The sequence below is a fragment of the Osmia lignaria genome, chromosome 16 (assembly GCF_051020975.1).
Source record: "Osmia lignaria lignaria isolate PbOS001 chromosome 16, iyOsmLign1, whole genome shotgun sequence".
NCBI classification, from domain to species: domain Eukaryota; kingdom Metazoa; phylum Arthropoda; class Insecta; order Hymenoptera; family Megachilidae; genus Osmia; species Osmia lignaria.
This window is the reverse complement of record NC_135047.1, coordinates 9,144,208-9,169,587: the sequence shown is the minus strand read 5'-3', so window position 1 is coordinate 9,169,587 and position 25,380 is coordinate 9,144,208. Positions and strand designations below refer to the sequence as shown.

Below are 25,380 nucleotides of genomic sequence, written 5' to 3'. Positions count from 1 at the left end.
AGGAAAACAATAGAGGAAAATGAGACACGGAGGAATACTGAAAGAAAAACAGAAGAGTAATGAAGAAAATGAGAGACGAGACTTGGAATATGTAATGAAGGATTCGAGCTTCGAACATTAAACGAAAGTAAACTCTGGTATTTTTGAAATTTTAAACAGTCCAAATTGAGTTGGTGATCTCGAGTTGGTGAAATTTCATCAAACTATACTCGACGTCTCCCTCGATACATTCGAAATTCACGACACAGAAAACAAAGTAGAATAGAAAAAAGTAAAAGGAGAAGAAGTAGGGAGGTCTGAAATATGAAAAATTCATCCCTCCGACAATGAGTCGTAGGAGTAATCGATGACCTTTATCACTTAAATTCCACTACTTTTATTTCCAATATCAAAGTAAAGAAATACCCAAGTTTAAAAATGAATCGTTAATATCCAATTGGCGTCTATTGAAGTCACTGAATGACCTAAAGAGACAAAGACCCTAAAATCATGAAAATTCCATTAACAATATGAAATAACAAATAGAAGAAGTTGTAAAAATAGGAGAGAGTGAAAGAGAGAAGGTGGGTAGAGGAGAGGGAGAAAATGAGGAAATTCGGGGTGGCGGAACGAGCGGGGTCGACCCTGCGCACAGCTTCCCAAGTCCACCCCGAAGATTCAGTCGTCGTGCGGCAGAGGAGGACCGAGGAACGCCCGGTCGAAGCACGTTGTTCCTCTTTTTGCTCGTTCTCCCCCCTCATTCTGTCTTCCTCATTTTCCAATCTTCCTGTTCATGTCTCTCCTTTTGCCAGACGCACGCTCGTTGGCTCCCTTCGGGTCCGTGCGTGCCACGGCGACGAGTGAAAACGCGAGCTGCGGAGAGGACGCGGTCGTTCCGTGTCCCAAAATCAATTGCTATTCCCAAATAGCCGAATAATTTTCTCGTAGCTTCAAGCTGCGAAATCAAGGGAAAAAACGGGTAAAGAACACCCTTTTAAAAAGGACACCCAGTGCACGAACAGAGAAAGCTACGGCCATAGAAACGTCGACGCCGGTCTGGTCTGGGTTTGCCACAGTCTCTCCCTCTGTCTCTCTTTCGACGCGACGCTTTTACGTATTTATACGTGTTTCGCGACGCGAACCTAAGGGTAGCTAGTGCCCAGTGTCCGCTGGTGTGTCGTGACAATAGTGTCGGTGTTGGTGTTGGTGGTAGTGATAGTGGTGATGGTGACAGTGTGGCTTTAAATTTCAACCGCGTGCTCGTACGTGAGCCATTATACGGGGCTACGGGCATTCTCGCTAAACGACAGGGTATGTGACCACGCTCACTGATACATCGATACGAATTTTTAACCCCCCATCAAAAAAGGGATTATGTATTTCCTCGTTCGTTCAACTGGTCGATATAATACTATATCGCGTGCGTCTACGTATGCGTGTACTGTGTCTCCACGAGAGGATTCTCGAGTGCGTGTCACACTCATTGTTAGAAACGATAGTGAACGAAGCTTCGATCGAACCGGCACAAAAACGAACGAGATATGTATGTATGTATGTATGTAGTCGTCGTCGTCGTCGTCGTCTCGAGTCCGCGTCTCTCATCGCATCGGCTCGGTGCACCTCGAACCGCGTTTCGATACGACGCGACGCGACGCGACGCGACGGCTCGAATGAATGGGTCAAAGAATCGTCACGATTCACCACGACGACAGAGAGAAACGGTCAAGTCTCAACCATTTCTCCAGACGTTCGAAGAAAGTTTCAGCACGGTTCCGGTAGTAAAAAAGTCGGTTTGAAGGATGCTTCTACGTGACGGTAAAACGAAAGCAATATTTACGTCGCTCCGCGATTTATGCTTTCAACGACTTTTCTCTTTTTCTCTTTTTCTCTTTTTGTCTTTCGAGCACCGCAAAACTGCTCAGCCTGCTGCTAGATGAGAATCATAGCTCGTGGGCATTTCGTTGAACAAAACTTGGACGTTGATCTTCTCCGAAAATCGGTGTTCTCTTTCAGAGGATACGATTCAGAGTTTGCCTACGAGAATCGTCGTTCCTTATAATGGAACACCCAGAGGCGACAATTGCTTCGGAAAAAAAAAGAAAATGTGTTGCTGGTAGATTGTAAAAGTTCGATTAGACAAAACAACGCGATCGATTACACCTAGTGGCGACAGACCACTCACCCCTTCAGCTAATAGAAGATAAACCTTTTTTCCTTTTTCCAACCAGTCAATGATGCGTTTTCCTATATCGTTTGAAAGCTTGTTACATTAGACGGAAATCTACTTCCCGTGCAATCGCTACCTAAACATTACCGATTCTTCTTCGATACGCCAACTCGGATTTAGAATGCAGCTCTTCAGACGTAGGGAAAGAGTGGATGGGTATACAGGGTGTATCCGAAATAAATAACCAAATCAACGATAAGAAATTGTCCGATGAATGTAAAGACGAAAACGTTTATCATCGGTCTAATTTTAGTTCCGTTTTAATCTATTAATTATTCTATTAAATGAAATTCGTGGCGGCGGTCATCGGTAAGCCTCGCATCAATATGGTAACGAGTTACAAATCTATACTACATATCACGTTACCATATGCGCTAGAACACGTTATAATAATTATTAATAACGCAATCGTTTAACTTTTCAATCTGTTAGCTAACATTATTATGTTAATACCTTGGTCAGCTATTTCTGAAACACTCTGTATAGAAGACGTATGCACATATGTACATATGTATATAGGAGGGGAGGGCAGCTTTGCATTATGGAAATCCACGAGACTTTACGACTTTTCGAAGATATCGCGTACATTTTCTTATCTCGGTTTAAGGCTCTCCAGGAAACGTTTATCTCCCTGGCGTGTAAAGAGGATGGAGAGACTCCGTAAAATCAGCAATGATCTCGCTTCATATCCCTACGCGTGAAATATTTATACCAAAGTGTAGACAAAATATAGATAGATCCGAAGGAAAAAAGTATTATCGGACGATAGAAGCACTAAACCACTTTGCAGTTAATATCGTTTCGAGGTTACATGCAAAACTGCTTGCATTCGATTGCGTTCGATTGCGTTCGAGCGAATACATATATCGGTTCACCAAAGAGGAGCAGACAGCCACTATCAAATGAGTTTTACTCTTCTTTTTTTACTCGAGAATCGCCAACGTTCGCGTCGAATATCGGCCACTGCAAATGAGATTCGTGAAAACCGAAAGGTGCTCGCGTGGGGATCGGTCGGACCAACGATTTCTTTTTCTACTGCTACTTCTCGCGAAAAACCCTCTTCAGGTTCGAAGGTAAACGAAAAGGAAAAAAGAGAAAAGAGAAAAGAGAAAAGAGAAAAGAGAGGGTGGCAAGTCGCAAGCTGACGGGGTTGTTTAAATGTTTAGATTGCCGGCTCGAGAAACCCTTTTCCCCCTTCTGTTCGAATTCCGATAGATCGACCTGCAACGTTCGAATTTCATGTTTGCCTTTCACAAATTTTTTTTACGGATTTTTCAACTACGCTCGATTTTTCGCGGTAAATAAACACTGAAAATTCTCGACGATCCTTACCTACCTATCTCTATCGGTATTTTCTAACTAAAAGGCACCGTCGCGTCGCGTCGCGTCGCGTCGCGTTGCGTCGAACAACAGGAAAATTTCATTGGAGAAAATGAAATTTCGTTTTGCAATTCTCAGTACTTCAATTTTTATATACTTCTCAAACTTTGTCGACTCGTGAAACAATGGCTTTTTATTATTATATATAAAATCAACGCTTCAAATAAAAAAAACGGCACTCTTGAACGTCAACATTTTTAACTACTGATTGTGAGTAACTTTGATGAACTTTTCGAGAAAAAAAATAGAAAAATTTGCTACTCGACAAAAAGAACTCGAGCAAACGATACAAGTCGCGTAACCCGAAAAGCTGTGTTCCTTTGCTGATTAACACCTTTTGCCTTACAATATCGTATCGTGTCAGACTTTCTACGATATGCAACAAGCTATATAATGTTTTTACGAGAGAGAAATTGTAAGGCAAATGTAGAACTGACAGTAGCCGTACAGGTGTCTGCAACCTTTTTACATCGTTGCCTCTGGATGTCGTCCTTTCAGAAACGAGCGAGTTCACCGAAGCAGGAAACGAGAAGCGTACGTACACGATGCCAGGCAGCATCTCGGCAAAGGATAAAACTGAACCAGCAGCGAGTGGAACGTCGTCGTCGACGCCGCCGTCGTCGTCGTCGTCGTCGTCGTCGTCGTCGTCGTCGTTCTTGTCCTCGTGGTCATTGATATCTAACCGACGTCACTCCCGTTCGATTTTATACTTTTATACGAAACAAATTGCGCTCATCATTTGTGTCCTCTGATTCGTGGCCGAAAATAGAAGCGGCCGAAAGTGGTGAACGTTGACTGTGCATTAGATTCCTCTTTTCGTATAACTAGCCAGAGAGTGGAAGCTGTGCGTGATCCACGACAAGGTGAAATGGATCGGAAAAGTACGTCTAACTCGGCTGTAAATAGAGCTTTGTAATTCCCGTCACGCTGTCTCGATATCCCCTTAACAGGTCCAGCCGTTTCTTAATTTATCCTCTCTCTCTCTCTACTACTGATCGAACTAAACTGGAACGTCGAGAAGAGGAGGCAGAAGGCTAAAATCGAAGAAGAAGAAGACTCGTAATGTTTCTCAACGACATGAAGCTGCTAATGTTCTTAGCGGTAACGGCCTGCCTGTTGGGTTACTGCCAAACGGATGAAAAAGGTAACGTATAGGACGACCTCTTTTGAACGATCACGAAAAAACTCTCTGTTCTCGTCTCGACTGGTGTCGCGTAAATCTGGAGAATACGCGATGCGAAAGACCAAACTTTTTATGGTCAGACGCAAATGTACTTATCGTTACAACGGCGACGCTGACCTCTTTCAATGCTCCCCTACCTGATCATTCACCAGAGATAAGATATGAGTTTTACAAATTTTTCACTCATCCAAACGATAGCTTGGCCAATTTTCAAAAGTTCTGAAGATCTTACTCTCTGAAGATCAACGATATGTAACTTGTATGTACATTTACTATGTAATTACATTTCATTTTATTTCAAATCAAGTAAAGTCACATATTTCTTTTTGCATTATGGTTAGAGATGTCTGACAATAAGAAACTTTTGTCGCCAAGCGAAAAGAAGAAGAAAAAAAAAAAAGAAAACCGGTAGACACGTTGCATACGCGAACGTAATAACAAATTTCAACGAAAGTAAATTAGTTTCTCCTCGCAGCGTCGTCGCCCTCGGGAAAATGTTCATTTTGCCGGTAATTTGGTAACTGTTGACTCAACGGGTATCAGCCAAGAGACGAACGAATAAAAGGGAAGCTTTCTCCTCGTTTTTAATTAGACTCATCAATCGGCGAGACTGAAAATCATTCGCCGACGATCGATTTCGATGGTAAAACAAACGTAACAGAGGATATGGGGTAAGGTTAATTAAAAAAATTAACTTGGATCGAATCGATAGAGAGGAACGAAACGAAACGAAACGAAACGAAACGGAAATAAATCGAAACCGAGAGAGAATTAACCGTGCTACAATACGAGATACTCTCGCTTCTGTTCTAGAACGTCGATTCAATACGAAAACATGACAATAAAGATACGCCTTCGATCACCTATAATTGCAACGATACGCTTCGCGATCCACCACCTTGTATCCTAGCTTTGATCGACCTGGATTTAATAACCCGTTACAAAAAATATCTAATCTACAAACTACTTGAAAAGTAATAATACTTCTCAACTGTGTTTCATCACTGATTACACTAACTCGATAGACTAAAATTCCATGTTTGATAGAAATCAGAAATCGAATGGACCAAAAACAGTTTACTATGTAAAGCTGATAACTCTCGCTCGGGTGTTGACGGTTATGAGTAAACCCAATACTCATCGTTCCCTCGGGATATTTTACGTCAGAAGGTTTTCAACTTCAGCATCGTTCGATAACCGACACGATATATGTATGTATATCTGATGTAGATTAATTGGCCCTTTATCGATCGACTAAACAGACAACAGCATTGGGATCATTTTTCACACCGACGTTAACAATGACAATAAAATTAGCTTTGATTTGAAATTTAAGAAAAAAAACTTTCGACTTCAGAATTGTGTCAGATTGATCGGAAAACTCTTAATTATTATCCATAAATCCTTTTCAATTCATACCTTTGGAATTTCTGTAACGATTAAACATATTGAACACACATCAATCGAAATAAACCGAGACAGAAATGGGCCAGTCTAATCAATTTCACGTTTATCTCGCGTTAATTTCGTTCGCAAATTAATACCGATCCGGCACGAAACACGGTTCAAGAGTCGTCCTTTTTCCAAAATCGACAGCTTTTTCGATCGAAAGGCGGCTATCCACGGATTTTGTTAATTAAATGCGACTGCACCGGCTTAACGGTTCATCACCGTCCAAAAGCCAAATTCCTCTCTGTTCGATGAAATTTCGCGCCTCGATTATCTCCATAATCGGCAATACCGTCTTAATCTATCTGCATTCTACGATTTCAAATTGATTATTTCAAAATAGACAAAATGTTAAATAGCTGATATGTATAAATGATTGACGCGTTGATTGTTAGAAATATTGAAACTTTTTCAAAAAAAAAATCATCAAAGGTTCGAAAAGAATGGAAAACGTGGTAGGTATGTATGTATGTATGTATGTATGTATGTATGTACAACCTACCACTTGACTGTCTGTATGTAGTTGGCAAATTAGTCTGACGTCAGACTGTTAAGAATGCCGTTTATTATCGTCGTTTCTCACAGCTCTATTTTATCACGATAATTAGCAACCGATAGCAGAAAATCTACCTGTAATTGGATAAGGACCTCGACCTGGTTATTTCTAGGCTACGCCTTGTATAGTTAAACGGGAAAATAATGAAGAGCGAACGGAAAAAGTGGAATATACGCGAGCGATAGAATCGTTTGATTTTTTCTTTTCACAAGCCTAATCAAAACTTAGTTAGTTACATGTTGGTATATGGTGAGAAAGGAGTGATTACTTGTAGTTAATAATCCGTGCGGTTTTCTTAGCTCATTTATACGACGCTGGGAAGTAAAGCCACGTTCCCTGTTCCACTCTTGGTCAGATTTCTTGGTACACGGGGCTAGATTCGAGATCTTTGCTTGAACGGCCGTTTCAAGGAGTTGAAGTCGCCCATTCATCGGTCTTGCCAAGGCAATTTTCAATCGCCTTTCTCTGATTTTTTTCCCCTTCCCTTCCCCCTGTCTCGTTGGTTTCCTCTTTTCTCTGTATTCGATCGAACTAGATTCCACACTAATGAGAAATATTTTACCCTGAATATTTCTTTAATAAAGAAATAATCAACGAAACATCAATTAAATCCTACCTGTTTGTTTATCACCGCTACGCGTATGTATTTTCCTCCCTCTCGTTGTTTTTATTCGTTGCTTTTCATTAAATCCTCGGATATTTTGCGTGGCAACGATATAGCCAGGCGAAAGGGCAAAAGTTCATTTACACGCGAGCGTGGAAAGAAATATTTAATGCCGATCAAAATTCCGCGATTCTTTCATTCCCAACTCGAGCCGATAAATTATACATATAGGTATGTTGGTATGTATCTGCAAGCTTGCACTCGTTGCTCTCGTTAAAAACAATGAATTGTAGAGAAAATAATGTCTGATCGTGAAATGGCTCATGTTCAACCATGAATTTCAGTCTAACCCCTTGATTGATGGATGGATAGATAAACAACGATTACGAGATACCTGTCTATTCATCTTATATTGTAATATGTATAACTGAGAAAAATCATTGCGGTTACTTGCGAAACTCGCAAAAGGTACTAGAAAAAGGTATATAAAACATTGCACTCTTCTTTTTCAGATACAAACGAATGAGGGGGCAATTCTAATTTATTCGATCGTTAAAAAAAGTCGTAAAGCAAAGGATTAACCCTTTCGGGGTTGTCGCGTGTCTCCTCTCAGCCACCGCATCATTTGTTATTCCGAGTTAACACTCGACCAGCTAGCAGAGTGCAACGAATATTTGACAAGACTTTACCAAGGATACGAATTTCTTTATCGTTTTTTTTATAATTATTCTGGGGCGTATCCGTCAGTCCTGTGATATATCCGTATATCGTCTGTGTGATTCTAAAATTAACTTTACAGAATGAAATGAAATGAAATGAAATGAAATGAAATGGTAGGAATGAAATGGAGAAATAACCTTAAAATTGTTGGAATTTATTGCAGTGTCGTTTTACGGGGCGAGCTATATTCATCTTCCAGTTCAAGAGGCCAAGGGTGCGACTGACATCAGCTTCCGGTTCCGAACTCATCTCGCGGACGCGATGCTGCTATTGGCCGCTGGCAAGACGGATTACTGCTTGATCAAACTCGAAGCCGGCAGATTGAAGGTTCGTTTCGTCCTCGATGCTTACACGTCCTATTTATAGCCTTTCTGCCCTAACTAATCGCGCGTGCTCATCTACTTCTCTTCCGTTTGCCATATTTGCTAAGAAATTAGACTCGCTTTGATACGTCAAAGAAGAAGGAAAAAGAAAAAGAAAAAAGAAAAAAGAAAAAAAGGAGAGGAGGAAAAAACGCCGGTTAAAGCGCGCGACCATTGGGCGCCGCGCCGTAAAAAAGGAAAAACAAAACAGGGAGACAATTTTACTCGCACGTGTAACAACGACACTCTACACTCTACACTGTAAACTGTAAACTGTAAAGGGTAGATTTTATAACTTCGATAAAAAGCGTGTCTTGATTTTAACAACGTCATGTCGTTGCACCGTTTTAGTATTCGTACCATTAAAACTTGACGGGTAAAATCATCTTATTTATTTATTTATTTATTTATGTACCCCACCCAGTGGAGAGGGGGAAGAGCAATGTATTTTATTTAACAGGGAACAAAGAGTTATTTAACACAGCATTTTAGAAGTGTACGATCGTTTGAGTTTACTATTATAATATATACAATTTGTTGTCATCGGTGATTCCTAATTAAAATTGCCTGGTGATCGAGTAGAATTTTCAAGAAAACGATCAAGAAAAGCATCGAAAGAAAAACGATTATGGAAGCGTGTTAAACGGCTGCGTTGGATTTCGTTTAAAGTTTAAACCAATTTCACGGCATTAAGTCCCCTCGTAAATCAACGAGTCGAGCGACAAAACTTTCAGCCGTCGAAATAATGAGTTTCGTCGTAAAGGTTGATATAATGTATATAATAAACGATCGTGATATTTATTGTTTTTGCTTTTTTCTACCGGAATAACTTTCTATCTTATTCCGTTTAATAGTCTGTCACGTAGATACAGAATCGTTTTATGATATTTCAAAGAAACGAATGACATTACGACCCCTGTCGATCGATATTTCAGGACAAGCCAATTTTCCTTGTCGCGCCGTGCCGCGCCGGTCTGAAAAAATATATGCACGAATGACCGGTATGAGCAGTGGACGCATTTAATTCAATTAAACACGACTCGTTCAAATTTAACTTTCATACGCGTTCGCGTAAAATAAAATATCGTAACTTTCTATTTGCATGTAGTCGTGAAAACTGTACATTTGGGATTTTTAATGTCATTTGCAGGATAATAAATCTAGACATTTTTCACACAACTTATAAATTTTCAATTGACATAATTATTACATTAATTTCAATGTTCGACTGTTTGTTTGACTGTTTGACTGTTTGACTGTTTGACTGTGACCAAACATCGCATCGAGTTGATTTGAAATTATACATAATAATGTGATCGAATTACATATTTGAAAATTAAACGTTCCCGTTCCTCAAACAGATCTCGATTAAACACGGGGCGGCGCGGTGAGGGCAAATTTCAGTCCGGAGCTTTACGCGCGTATTAAATGAGAACGCGTTATTAACGATCACCGTGACACAATACTCGTTGCACCGGAATTAAACGGGTGCACAGAGCACACCAGAACGGGGCATCGCGAAGAACAACGATGCACCGGGGACGACGTAGCCCGGAAGGGCCACTTTACCTTTAGGTAATAATCGTCCTCCAGCTTCGGTTACAAATTACTATTCCGTGAGAAGAATATCAGGCTGGAATACGACAGAACCCATTATTATGTATTATAATTGTGACGTGGATAGTTCCTACAACAGATTCAACGAAATATCGTTATTGGGAACATTGGAGAATTTTGATAAAAACCTTCTTGAAAGTCTCGAAAATTGTGAAGCAATCAATTCGTTTCACTGATTAGAGGGTGAAACGAGGTTGCGGAAATAAATTGACCTATTCAGCTAAAAATCGAGTGGAAACGTTAGCCTTCTAAAAATCTACTGAATCGTCTAGAAATGAAAGAAATTACGGGTCAGTTCGTTTACTTGATAACACCTTTTCATTCGAGTGTACGCGTGCACTCGAGATGAGAATTGACGACATTTGTTCGGAATTAAGATTTTCATAAAGATTCAATATTATTTTTCTCTTTCTTTTTCTTTTTCTTTTTCTTTTTCATCGTAATCCAGTATCAGGACTTAACGTTAAAATAGCAACTGAAAGTGTATTAGAGCTGGCGGAGAAATATCGTTTCTCGGTCGAGCGAGAGGATCGAGCGTGAAAACCGCGAGAATCTAATTTCTCGAAGGGCTACGGGGAGCTTCACAGGCGGCACCGTGAGAAGACTGGTAGTGGGTAGTGTCTGAGCTTAATTAAATTTGTTAAGAAGATCGTTAAGGAGGATGAGAAGGGGATATAAACGAGTGAGTAAAAAGTGCAATGGAATCGTTTCATTAAAACCTTACCTTTTCCATCTTTGCGATTCTTCCACCATTCGATGCTCGACCGACAAAAAATTAGACACTAAAATTTCCATATTATAGGTACATACAATAAGCAGCGCGAACTTTCCAATCACCGTTGCATCGATAGATAAGTCTTTTCTTCGAGCTTCGAAACGTATAAATTCGCGTTTACACTCTCGCGTTTAATACATATTAATGGGCTTCTCCATAGTCATCGAACATTGCGCTACTACTGGCTTTCACTTGGAACTCGCAAAAGCTCGCGCCTTTATTACAAAATCGATCGCAGAACGAAAAGAGAAAATTGTTTACTGCTTCCAAACAAACGAATGTACCTACACCTTAAATTGAACGCACACCGTAGAAAAGTTTTCTACCATTTTCAACTCACTTGTACGTACAGCTGCATACCACAGCCAAACTTAATCGCCTTTATGGTTCACAAAAACGCATCCTCTAACTCGAAACGAAACCTTATATGGACCGAAAACACCAGAAACAACAGTTTACAAGGAGCGAAAAGGGTCTAACCTTGGATTAATTAAGTACACTAGCTACTGTAAGTACGACAACCTTTATCTTTGTAAAGGTACCGAGCTTAACGTGGTCGTTTTCCTCTTTTTTTCTCGCCACCCAGACATTTTCTCCTAGATGCTTTAAATTACCTAGCCAAGCGACCGTCTTAAATAGATGCTAATTTTTCTTCTAATTTACTTAAAAGTCCGACTTGAGCACACCGACTAACTTTCGTAAATAGAAGAAGGATAATACGGTAAAATAGTTGTCCGATTCTTTATTAACTATTCTACGGAAATGTTTCTCTCACAGTTGTTCCGAATTGTTTGAAAACCTATCGAAGAATATTAAAAGAATTCCATTAGGTACCCTCGATCTATTCAGGGGAAAAGAAAAGAAAAGAAAAGAAAAGAAAAGAAATGAAAAAACGCTCGTGTGATAAACGAGCAACCGATGGCAATTTGAAGGAAATCAATATTCAAAGCGTTACAGAGACGAAATTTTACAGGCCGCATATAAATACATATGTATATACATATAAACCGAAAAGAGGTATGATGGCAGAAAGAAAGGTATGAAAAATGAAACGTCGCGTCGGATGTCGCAGGTTTTTGCTGGATCGAGTTGCCGAAAAATTTTCAAATATATTGCTGGCAGGAGGTGACCGCGATATTTCAACCTTTTCCTCGTCAAAATGAAATTTTCAAGAAAAAGTATGATTGCGACAAAAAAATACTTTGACCAAATTCAATCACTCTATATGGTACAATATAGTAAGTAGTCTACCACTGATAATGAAAAAAGGAAATGCTTTTTAATTACAGGTGCACATTAATTTAGGCGCAGGTGAGAGCGAGATGGCCAGTGCACGTGGATTAACGTTAAACGACCTAAGTTGGCACGAAGTAAACCTTACTAGAAGAGAGGCCAACATAACTTTACAAATCGATGTGATACACACGACCAGATCCCTTCTACCGGGACGTTTCTTCGAGCTCAACATACACTATGGTGTCTTCATCGGGGGACAAGGTGATTTCAACGAGCTATTTCTAGGTAAGACGCCAACAGCAGCAGCAGCAAGCTTCACTGACTCACCCGAATAAATCACAGTTGGTCGCGTCCATTTGTTACAAAGCCGGTAACAAAAACCACGTGTGAAACTTATTTTTCCGTGACTTTCTATGTTGAAATTTTCAATATCTTCGATGAAAATTTTTTCTAAAAAATTCTTCGGAGCTACAAAGTAGCTCGGCACCGCCGAATGAATCACTTGAGATTCATTGCACAAGTAGGTATTATACCTTATCTTTTCAAATAAAAATCCCACTTAAAGGGATAAAATATTGCTCGTTCATCTCATTCTTTACTTATTGTATGCTTGAACGATCTTGAATGGTTTTTATATCTTGTTAAATTTAGCTGGTTTAACAGTGGTTATTGCAACAGGGGTGGAAAGATAAAGCATCCCATTTAAGGATACAAATATATGTAGGTACTCTGTTAATCACATTTTCACTATACAATCATTCTCTAACAACCGTAAATCTCTTATACGAGACTTTATTCTTCTTATTCGTTCTTTCACAGATTATAAAATCGTTTCTTATGGACCATGATCTACATATAATAATATGTAGATTGCGGAATCTTTAGTCTTTAGGAATGAAAATGATTCCAGCTAGACGAGGCGACGGCAAAGACCAACAAAGTAGTTGAAATAGGTGAGAGAGGTGACGCGTACAGAGTGAAATTGAATACGATCGGTAGAAACAGAGAACACCTAGTGGCACCCTCTCCTCCACCCTCGGCGACGTTATCACCCGAAGCATCTCGCGCAACGCTGGACTATCTACCGGCACGAAATTCAATTTACATATTCATGACAATTCATTTGTACCCCATGCTACGACATAGCCAACCCCCTTGAAAAGCTCTTATTAGTTCTCGTTCAATTCTTGCATCAAACAAGTAAGAACTGACGCGACGCGACGATGAGAAGAAGTCGAAATGTTAATAAGAAACAGGAAACTCTATTCTATTTTCACTTTTTATCAATTTTTATTTGCAATGATTGCAACTTTAATGCTCGTAATTTACTACGATTAATATAAGAATCGTCAAGTAGACGAGAAAAAGAGGATGACGTAGCTGCGGTAAGGTTTCAGTTTATTGCGATATATGTATGTATAATTCTAGACGAGCTACAATTCGAGACGAGGTGAAAAATGAAATTTTTCTGCAATCAAAGTTTATGAAATAATTAAATAATTTTCTTTTCCTTTATTTTCCTTATTTCTTAGGACACACGGACTACTTAAGAGGCTGCATGGCCGACATAATGTACAACGGAGCTCGGGTAATAGAATACGCCAAGTCAAGAAAAGGTCAGTCCGAGGCTACCGCTGTAACGTGGGGTTGTTCACTGGAATTCGACGGTACAAGAAACACGGAAATCAGTTTCGTCGAGGACGGCGCGTTCACGGCGATTCCACGACCCATTCCACGCTCGGGTTCAAAGTATGTGTAACTAAAGCTCCCTTTCGTCTTTGATATTCATTGATATTCATTGATATTCATAAAAAAGGTTGCTCGTTTAATTTTCATTTTCATACTAAGACTAACGTGTAGATTGGTCAATTAGATAGGCAGAAATTCTGCCATTTAGAAAGACAATTGTGTATGAAATTAATATTCCATACACAATTTCGTAAACATTTATTCTAGCGAAATATTCGGTTTAACGATACACTTGACGAGCAAATATACCCAGCTAAATGAGATCTTCTGTTTAGGAAAATTTCAGGTTCAACAAATCTCCTCCTCCCTCCTGCTTCACGATTTTCCCCGAAACGGTTAAATAGTTTTAGGAACTGTCGATAGACGCGGGGGAAACTAACGACAATATTTGATACGTGTCCGGTTAAAGCCGTCGGTGAATGTGAAACTCAGTTTCCGAGTCAATTTTAACACCATGCTCGCAGAGTCGCGCAGAGTATTTCATGCGTTCATCAAAACTGTCCAACGCGCTCGAGTTACCGTATGCCGTTTACTAAAGCGTTAATAATCCGATAGACGATCCGTGCAAACATCAAAAATGGACAAGTGAAATCGAGATCATTTAATTTTCTTTCGATTCAATTCATTCGAAATCGAAATGCATACACAGCTTATCTAATTAGGTGAGGATAGGTGAGAGATGGAAATGCTTCATGTTGTTAAAGATAGATAGATCTCCTACTTTGATTCCATGCTTTAGAATTTAGAATTTAGAATTTAGAATTTAGAATAACAAAGAGGTTGGAAAACAAGAGTCGTTTGATCGACCAGGCGAGTTGCAAAGATAAACTCTTTCCTCTGGCCGATGAAAAGAAAACCGTATATTATTCATAGTAACGTTATGTCGCGGTCGGAAATTGTTATCGCTGTGTTTCCATAAATACGGATACGAAACCAAGTCAACAAAACAACAAAGTGAATCAGATGTACTATGTATACCCAATATATGCTATATTGTATATTGTCGTTAGATGGATTAGTAGCTGCGTTTTAGTCAAAAGCTATATGTATATAGACGTATGTTTTACTGTTTGAACGACAAGCGGTAAACAAGTAAGGGAAGCTTAATTCAATTGAAGGCTATAGCTGTAAAGTGTTGTCTGACCCGAGTATTGAATAAATATTGAAAGACGTTCGAGGTTATTTCGAGGCTGTTGGAAAGCTTTCTTAATCGAAGGAAATTTTTTCGATAAACTCGTCTTATTTTTTCGTAAATTTCTATTTTTAATATCTATAGAAGCTATTTTGAAAACTGGCATATAAAAAAAGAAGCCTCGACATCGCGTATCATCTTACAATTAATAGATAATCCTTAATAATAATCTTAAGGATCGTGACTCGTCAGTGAATAAACGTGCAAGTACTTACCTGTTGCGTATCGTAGAATCCTGCATCTCCTTCGCTTCACTTGATTTACACGTTGTTAAATGATTCGACGTGTCCGGCATTGATCAACTCTCGCGGCACACACACTGTCACATAGATATACATTATATGTATATAATCAACTTCCACGCACCGACCAATCATTTAATCGTAAAAATGAATAAACATATGAATACGTACCTGGACTTTTTTATGTCCATTCGTCCGCTCGTGTACAACAGCAATTCTGAAACATTAAAAACTGTATCAATTTTGAAGGAAGAATACCTAACAATGTTTCTCAACTACTGAAAGAGATCGAAAGAGTACAACGGTTAACGGTTTAGCCACTACAACGTTGTTACAGAGTACAACTAATGTCGGTACACACGTATGGTCTTAATCGTTATCAAACTTTCGAAGGTGTATCCTCCTTCGAAGACGTGTAACATTCTATTAGTAGTTGAAATAATAATGGAAATTCAGTAGTATTCACAAGTTTCGATCAACTTGTTCGTTACAACTTTATCCGAGCCTCGTACCATTTCGTACAGATGGGAATTCGAGTTGAAGAGCGGTGCAGAGAGTGGTCTACTGCTATATAACACCGGTCAATCGTCGTACGCCGATTACCTTGGGATCGAGTTGTTCGAGGGTAAAATACGACTTTTGATGAACAAAGGAAACGGACCAACCGAATTGATACACGGCACACCGGTGGCAGACGGGAAATGGCATCGGGTGGTCGTTGTTTTCAATCCAACCGTAATAGGGATCACCGTCGACCGAGAAGAAAAAAGCATCACCTTACCATCTGGTGGAAATCGTTATTTGGACCTAGCAGACACCTTGTACATCGGGGGCACAGAGCTGAATAAACGAGCCAGAGCATTTGGTAAAGGACTAAAGTCCGGGGATGTGAGTTACAAGGGTTGTTTGAGGAATATGCTGCTAGACAACAAGGAACTTGGTCTACCGGACGTGAAGATCAGTCAGGGTATCGTTGTCGGTTGCGTTTGGGGATTCCCTTGCATCAATGCTGATCCCTGCGTTTCTCACGCCATTTGTTCCCAACTGGGTGTCAGCTCGTTCAAATGCGACTGCGATCAAGCGTCGTGCACCAAGCCGAACTATGCTGAAGATTACAAGGCAAATGTTTCTTATTTCTTATTTCTTATTTCTTATTTCTTATTTCTTATTTCTTATTTCTTATTTCTTATTTCTTATTTCTTATACAATAAATATCGATTTTATAATCCACAGATTTCACCAAATACGAATTTACCCGTAAACCTAGAGATACTTTCGTTAAACCCTCTAATGGTCTCTGAAGGAGGACACGTGCTGGTGACGAGTGATAATATTGCCATGGTACTAGACATCGCTAAATACGGAGTGGAAGAGGATGGTGTTATCTTCACCTTGGTAACGCCGCCCACATATGGAACTTTGGCCCTGACTCTCTTAACGACCAGAACCGAGCATACCTTTACTCTTGAAGACGTTCATCGAGATAAGGTAATACTTAAATTATACTCCGAAAAGAAATACATGTTCAAAGAAATTAGCTATTCTGAAAAATATTATATATATATATTTTTTTTTAATAACACTCGTCGTTTAAGGAAAAGAATGGTAGAGAAACGTGAGTTGTTCCAATTCGTCATAGCTCGACGAGCTATAGATAGTTTCTGACTGAAGGACTAACTTTAGAACCGTGGGGGGGCCGTGTAACATGGTCTCGTTGTCAGAACTCTCGCTTGTCTGTTCCTTTTCCACTTACACTCAATTTATCCAGCGACAGTGCTCTATTTATAAACACAGCTTCAAAGCTTCAAAGCTTTTTCTAATCATCTCGATTTTCATCGAAAAATCTTGTCGTAAGACAAGTCCTAATCATTAACGATTTATTATCTCTCTCTCTCTCTCTCTCTCTCTCGAGTCGGTTTAATTCATTTTAGCAAAGAATATAAGGGGAATCTCTGAAGAAGTTTCATTTTAAAAACTCCAAAGCTTCGTCTGCCTCTAGATACGAGAGTTTCGAGATATTAAAAAGAATTTATTGATTCGTTAAAGAAGCTGAGACGCGTGAAACTTTCCAAGTTAAACTTTCTTTCTGATATTATTGTAATAATTATTAGATAATCTCGTCTCGTTAGTACGATCAAATTCTTGACAGATACAATACATGCACGATGGCAGCGAAACCACAGAGGACAGTATGATCTTTGAAGTGACGTTGGTGGCAGGAGTAGTTGGTTATACATTACCAGGTTACCTCCAAGGACGACTCAGATTTCCGCTTCATGTAAACGTTACACCTGTTAACGATCCACCTTTGCTGGAAATATCAACAGCGAAAGTGTTGAGGTTGGCTCAGGTGAGTGAGAAAAATCATTAGATACTTGAAAGAATCTTTCGAAATATACCTACATATGTACATGTAGGTGAAGATAATTAGTTAATCAAATTGCACTTACAACTGCAATCTTCTTAAATGAAGATGAAGCTTTCTTTCCTCGTTTTTCATTAAAACAAGCCTTTTTATAATAATTACATTTCGATGTACAGGGTACGAGGAAAATTTTGACGAAAGAATTAATCTGGGCGATCGATGCCGACACACCGTCGGACATGTTGGTTTACACGGTGTTACGGACAGACGCGGACGCTGGCTACGTCGAGAGGGTGACTTATCCGTCACGGGCCATCGACACGTTTACCCAGGCCGAATTAATACAAGGATTAATTGCATACGTACACCGTGGAAACGGTATTATTTTCATCCTTCGTATATCCTTTGTGTATAATATAAACTACGTATTTTGAATTCCAGCAAAATCGAACGCAAAGCTGGACCTACGGGTCACCGATGGGATAGAGAATAGCCAAGCAGCCAGTCTAAGAGTGGCGGCTCATCCTTTGGAAATCAAACTGATGCACAACACAGGATTGGTCGTCGTTCATCGATCCTTCTCCTACTTGACCCCGGCGAATCTCTCCTTCACCACGAATTCCGACGACAGCACAATCGACATACGTTACGATATCGTGTCTCAGCCTGAATTTGGCACGATTCAAAAGCTTAAGGACGACGTCTCGAGCAGTTGGCTGAACGTTGACCACTTCACTAGCCGGGACATCGAGACGCAGACGATTCGATACCTTCACAACGAGGGCAGTCCTAACCAGGATGAGTTCAAGTTTCAAGCTAGCGTTAGAGAAGCCAGAGCGGCGCATACCTACGATTTTCGTATCACTTTTATCGATCTTGAACTGAAAGAAACGAAAAGGGTGACGGTTAATTTTACCAACGTCGCCGAGGTTAGCGTGACCAGTGAAAATCTGAGATACCAAACGAATCCATTGATAACCAGCCTGGACAAGATCATTTTTACCATCTCAACGGCACCAAGATACGGCCATCTGTTTCTGTTGAATCGAAAATTAGAGATCGCCGACACGTTCACTCAGGAAGACGTAGACTCTGGTAAATTGTTGAGATATCGATTGTTTAAAAGAGCCTATTCGACGATCCTCGATGAATTTGCTTTCAAAGTAAGCGCACCGCAGTGTATCGATCTTCATTCGAGCCTAAAGTTGAGACATTACCTTAGCAAGAACGTGAAACCGTTGGACAGCGTCGAGACGTTAAGGGTGGACGAAGGGTTCCGAGTACCCGTCCAAATCCTGCGTACCAATCCAAAAAATTACGGAGTCGGTTCGTTGATCTACAACTTGACTATACCAGCTCGTCACGGTTGGTTGTCGGTAATCGGTAACAACTCGAGATCCTATTCGAGAAACGACACCAACTACTTCACCTCCGAGGAACTATCCTCGCAGAGGGTCTACTACCTTCACGACGACTCGGAGACTCGGGAAGACTCGTTTCAATACGTAGCAATTGCCTCCGACTCGGTGGATTTCATGTACGTCGGTCTGATTCGAGTCGAGGTGACGATGAAGAACGATAACGCACCGGAACGGATAGTGAACAAGGTGTTCCACGTAGTGTCGAGAGGCGAAAGATTGCTCACCAGCAAGGATCTAGCCTACGCGGACAAAGACGTCGAGACGAAAGCTAGCGAGCTGATTTATACGAGAAGAGACACCCAGAAGCACAGGTTGTACAGGGTGTCGAACCCTACTCTGCAGATTCACGAGTTCAGCCAACAGGACATCGACGACGGTCAGATACTGTTCAAACATCACGGCGAGGATAATGGAAAGTTTGAATTTGGAGTGACCGATGGTTACTTTTACACAGCCGGTGTACTCGAAATTCAAGCAAGTCCCCCTTACGTGATGCTAAAGGAGAACAACGGATCGTCCGTGGTACAATTCAATCGGTCCGTTGCCCTACCACTCGACCAGCTTGACATCGAAACGAACGTCTACACTTCCGACAAGGACATTCGGTACACGCTGCTGGAGAAACCAAAGTACGGAGTGTTGTTGCAACACGGCAAGGAAACAAATACCTTCAGCCAAGAAAATCTTCGTTACGGTATAGTGTTGTACAAACATATGGGTGGTTCGTTGGTTAAAGACCAGTTTAAGTTCAAAGTGTCGATGAAAGTAACGGGAGCGGGAACGGGAACGGGAACGGGAGCGGAAACGGAAACGGAAACGGAAACGGAAACGGAAGGTGTCTTTACCATCAAGGTATACCCGGAGAGCTACTGGCAGCCGTTGATCGTTCAAAACAACAAGACTGTGTTCGTCGAGGAGGCCACCAGTGTTCTGTTGAGCAGGAAAAGCCTCGAAATCATGCATCCTAAGATACCCGAGTCCGAGATCGTTTATTTATTAAAAGAATGGCCACAGAACGGTTACTTGGAGCTACAAATTCACGACGAGCACACCGAGGAACCTCGAGAGGATTATATTGGAAACGCGGTCAAGTCGTTCAATCAGGCTCACGTGAACGAAGGTCGCCTTTTTTACGTACAATCTGTAATAAATCAAACGTACGATAAATTCATGGTCGACGTGAGCAACGGGATAAGCTGGTTAAAGGAGCTCAGCGTGAATTTCGTGATAGTACCGGACAAACTGTACGTCGAAGCGAAGAGTCTCGCTGTGATCGAAGGAAAGAGCACGGTTATTGACGAATCAAACTTTTCTATCCTTACTCCTTATTATTCCGGAAAGGTGACCGACTATCGTGTCATTGAGAAGCCGAAACACGGAACTATTCTGGACTCGACCAAGAATTCTCAAGTGAAAAAGTTCTCGCAGAAACAGCTGAACGCCGGTATAATATTCTACAGGCATAACGATGACGAGTACTCGAAAGATTCTTTCAAAATGCTTCTCGTAGCCGGCGACAAGATTAGCGAACCGTTCGACGTCTGGGTGATCGTACAGCCTGTTAACGATGAAATACCGGTCCTGGTTAATAAAAAAAGATTAAACGTCTGGCAAGGTGGTTCGATCACCCTAACGTCTGATAGTTTAGCAGCCGTTGACAATGACACGATCGCTGACGATATTACGTTCAACGTGACTGCAGTTAGAAATGGTTTTATCTCCTTTCAATCATCCCCGGAGGTGGACATTTATAATTTCACCCAGCAACAGATTGACCAATCGAAAGTGATGTTTACGCATACCAGTGAGTTCTTTCTTTCTTTCTTTTATTTCACTCCTATTATAGGTATACCTATAAAACATTACTGTCAAATTATTTCTGCATTTCAGATGGAACCGATGCTGAATTCAGTTTCGTCTTAAACGATCGAGTACACACGACTGACCCTTACGCGATTCTGATAACCACCAAGCCGGTTCGTTTATCCATCGAGCAAAACTCTCCACTGAACGTCTTTCCTTTGAGCAGCAAATTGATATCGAGCAAATCGTTGCTCACTAAATGTTCGGACCAGCTGCGAGAAATTAAATATACCGTACGAAATGGACCTCATCTTGGGAAAATCATCGTGGAGACGAGCGAAGGTGCGTGGTTGAACGTTGATAGATTCACGCAAAAGGATGTTAACAACAGCAAAGTATTTTATGAGCACACTAAACAATTCATGGACCTATCCGCCAACGATTCGTTCACGTTCGACGTTGAAGCACATTTTACGGAATCGTTAACCAATCAGGCATGTTTTTAATCTATTTTAATCCATTTTAATCTATTTTAATCTGGTAACTATTCAACAACATTATTATATTATCTTCTCTAGGTATTTCAAATAGACATATCCGTATCGAGCGGTGGACTGGACAGATACATCTCCGTGAAGAACGTAAGGATCGAAGAAGGTGGTTCGGCCAAGGTCGTGATGAACATCACTGGAATCGTGTCGTATCTTAAAAGCCACGCTGGAATTGAAAATCCAGCCGTACTTTCGCGACTGGTCAGTCAACCCAGCCACGGTCACGTAATGATTCTTCCAGACCTAAACGTCACTACTTTTTCTCAGCCTCAAATCGAGGGTGGAAAGATTATCTATTATCACGATCACTCGGATACCTTGGAAGATCGCATCGATTTTTCTCTCTATCTAACGCCAGGTCACATTCTGCTCTGTAACACTAGCGTACCGGTTATAATCGAGCCGGTAAACGACGAACCATTTACACTGATCACAAATGCATCCTCCATCACGGTCGTTCAGAATCAAAATCAAACGATAACCAGGGAGAACTTACTGACCGAGGATCCTGACACTCCGCCGGAAGAAATTATATACGAAGTGATATCTGGTCCTACTTACGGTCGTCTACTACTCTTGCCATTCAACGAAAACATTTCCGAAGTACGTCAAGTGAATATATTTACCCAACACGACGTCGACTCGAATCGACTGGTGTTCGAGCATAACGGACCGCTTCAAGGAGCATCCTTTTACTTCAGAGTATGGGACGGACGTTTCAATCCGTTGTACAACATCTTCAACGTGAACGTTCTACCTATAAAACTAAACGTGACGGTGCCAGGACCGGTAAACTTACAACAGGGCTCGAACGTGGCCGTCATTTCGGAGAGTAACGTGAAACTGGACACCAACGCCAGACAAGATTTGCTCGTTTACGAAGTAACCACCGGTCCAAAGTACGGTGTACTGTACGCGCGAGATGGGGCAGCAGCAGCCACATTTAAACAGACAGACCTACTCTCGAAGAGTGTTATGTACATGCAAATGGATATGACCGTGTCGAACGATAGCCTCGAATTGACCGCTAGACTGAGCGGATTCGAACAGAAACATATAAGGATCGAGATCAAGGTGGTACCGTTGATGATCATCAACTCTATGACAGCTCTGGCGGATGAAAAGACGCGGATAACCCTGCAACACATGGACGCTACACCGTTGGCCAAATTGACCAGCAGCAATCCCCTCTACACGATCATTAGGAAGCCGAAATTTGGTAAAATAAAAAGAATTATCAAAAGTTCCTCGTCCTCGGGTGAAAAACGTGCTACTAGAGAGAAAGAAGTGATCAAGTTCTCGCATCAAGAAGTAATGTCTGGCGTGATTTACATGGTCTGCAGAAAAATTCCAACAATCGAGTACAGAGGTGTTCCGGATAGTTTCACCTTCGTCTTGACAGCTTCCATCTTTCAACCAGCCGTCGGTGAGTTTCAATTTCGCGTGAAACTCGATATCGACGAATATAACAACATCACGTTGGCCGGACCGATGGATCCTGTCGGTCACGAGGGTGAAATGGCAATCGCACCCAACATGAGCAACGACTATTTGTTAATATTGGGCATGCTGCTCGGTGTATTTTTCCTCGGGGTAGTGGTCATAATCACCATTCGTTGTAGACACAACCGATACAAACATGCCGAACAAGAGAAATCGGAACCAACGCCAACACCGGTTGGTATAATGCCCCTACCAAGACCTCCGGATCATCTAATGCCAGCTACTCCGCATTTGAAACGCTTTGCCAACGATCACCACAATAGCGTGGCTGCTAGCACACCGTTACCGGTACTTCCTACAATGACATCTACCTTGCCTCAGTGCAAAGTGATACCCCTCAGTCCTTTGGAGAGCATCGCGGCGGGCTCCGAGGTGGACGTTTCGGCCAAGTATCCTTACGGTGTCGCCGATGCCGACGAATGGAGCAGCTTTGATACGTCCGATCTACCTTGTCAATCAGCCGCAACAACACAGAGGACCAACAACCCGTTACTCAGACGAAATCAATACTGGGTCTAGCAGAAGGAGGGCTGTTCGCGATCAATGCGAAACAGACCGTAACGTTACTTCTCATCTTTTTAAAAAAGACTGCTTTTCTTACATAAGTCGAGATTAATCGTCTATTACTATGGTCTTAATGTGCCTAAAAATAATAACTGACTGTGCGATGGACGCAAATACACCGGAAGCCTCGATTTTATACCGAAATATTGACGGAAACTCTCATTCCCGGCCTGTCTCTATCTATCTCTATACGCTCGTTAACGCTTTTTAACTATACTTTTTCTTTCATATTTCATCAGTATGTATACACTTACCGTCACCGATGTAATCCAGCCTTCCTTGCCTTCCTCCTTTGCTTCTCAAACTAGCGTTCATTCATTATCTAGTTAACATTATGAAATAATTTCTTGAATCGCTACGATGGTGGTGCGCTAGTAGCTAAAGAATTTTACTTACCCAAATATCGCACGCAATCGCAAGTCGAGCATCAGAGTTTCCATCACGTTTTTTTCTTCTTTCTTTCTTGTTTCTTTCTTCTTTCGTTTTTTTTTTTAATAGGAAGTGGGGATAATACATTTTGTACAGCCCCAGTACCAAATTTTTTATGGTGTATCAAATGAGCACTACGAATCTTCACGAATCTGAAAGAATTAGGCTTACTTAAATGTAAAACGATACAATATCATCGATTGTTATAGATCGAATGTGCCTAAGAGATTACCGAATCTTGTGTAAGAATATTTCCCACAAGGCCTGCGCACGATGACGAGTTTCTTCGTGTTTACTCGATGTCGAATCGCATCGAACAAATTTTCGTCGATCAAAATGTTCTTTCTAACGTAAGTACATACGTCGGTGTTCGTTATTCGGGTTGTACCTTTAAGAAACAACAAACAAACAAAATGGAGTCAAACGATGTGACAGCCATAACGTCACAGGAATATTTAATGGGGAACACCAGGAACATCTAAAGACGTAACCATACCTGTACGTAAACTTTTGTAAAAAAAAAAACAGAAAAAAAAAGTAGTATAAAAACTGACTGACAATGAGTATTACAAATTTATACTGGTATATATATACACACATGTGAGAAATGTATAGAAATTATTCGCGACTTACTTAAGTGCGTATACATGCAACTTAGGCTTATCTTGGTTAAAAAAAAAAGAGAGATAAGTATAAAGGAAGAAATGCCTTCTCACCATTCGCCTTCTTTGTTCGGATTCTTTTCTCAAAAGGTTCTATGTTGAGCTGTCCTTGGGTTATCCTTCGACTCTCCTTTTATTATCCCTTAGACGTATTTTAAGATTGAAAGCGAATGACGGCAGGCTTCCTTTAATCAAGGAAAGTCTAAGTACATCCTACCAAAATATACAACAGGAACACTCGAGTTTTCGCACATATCTTTTTACACGTTTCCCGCGTATTTTCTACTAGTCCCAACTGGTCCGAACTAGTCCGCATTGTACAACATCGAGCTATCGAATTCTCGTTACGTTCCTAATGAGGTCGCTCCTGTTCGTTTTTGACAAACTATCTTACCATTCGAGCTAATATTCTGCATCTAAAAACAAACAAAAAAATGTCATTATTTCTTTCATCGATCAAATATGTATGTACCTACCAATAATTATATTGGTAAAAGTCAATCATTGCGGATTTTCTGCGCAATCGCTCGTCGATCTATCGATCGATATGTAACGTTAATCTTTTTTAGGCCTGCGCAAACTCACAGTGACCTTAACCATGATTTCATTGAAACTTTAGATACGATATAATAATGAAAATGCTCTAAAATCGATGTTAATATAGGGATAATGATGATAATAATAAAACGATTATTATTATTATACGTATATAAGTATATAAAATATGTACAGCATCGAGCATGGTCAGCTTTTCCTGGTTCTAAACTTCCTGGTCCCCGCTACATACGTGTATATGTATACACTCTTAATT

General features: G+C 40.7%; 1 protein-coding gene and 1 long non-coding RNA gene across 13 annotated transcripts in view; one reads left to right on the top strand and one right to left on the bottom strand.

Annotated features, from left to right (window-relative positions):
- The window catches only part of LOC117601140 (uncharacterized), a 34,032-nt gene extending 10,207 nt beyond the window's left edge, over positions 1 to 23,825 (bottom strand). For 3 of the 5 annotated variants that reach the window (XR_013063612.1, XR_013063613.1, XR_013063614.1), the window contains exons 1-2: positions 23,733 to 23,825; positions 15,245 to 15,488 (exon numbers count right to left, since the gene is read on the bottom strand). This is a non-coding gene — a long non-coding RNA (uncharacterized LOC117601140). The remainder of the gene's footprint in view (positions 1 to 15,244; positions 15,489 to 23,732) is intronic. The other 2 variants (XR_004580608.2, XR_004580609.2) reach the window with 1 other exon arrangement.
- Positions 606 to 24,113, top strand: kon (chondroitin sulfate proteoglycan 4-like protein). 8 transcript variants are annotated; one of them, XM_034317480.2, is made up of 12 exons: positions 606 to 1,290; positions 4,085 to 4,730; positions 8,262 to 8,425; positions 12,142 to 12,373; positions 13,621 to 13,837; positions 15,796 to 16,390; positions 16,505 to 16,759; positions 17,421 to 17,621; positions 17,813 to 18,014; positions 18,078 to 20,861; positions 20,948 to 21,354; positions 21,439 to 24,113. In XM_034317480.2, exons 2-12 carry the CDS (start codon positions 4,649 to 4,651, stop codon positions 23,431 to 23,433), a joined length of 7,134 nt encoding a protein of 2,377 aa, XP_034173371.2. In that variant the 5' UTR covers positions 606 to 1,290; positions 4,085 to 4,648; the 3' UTR covers positions 23,434 to 24,113. The 8 variants fall into 8 exon arrangements, with proteins under 8 accessions (XP_034173371.2, XP_034173374.2, XP_034173372.2 ...); XM_034317483.2 differs by having other exon boundaries at positions 606 to 1,522; XM_034317481.2 differs by having other exon boundaries at positions 606 to 1,794.
- The last annotated feature ends 1,267 nt before the right edge of the window (positions 24,114 to 25,380 follow it).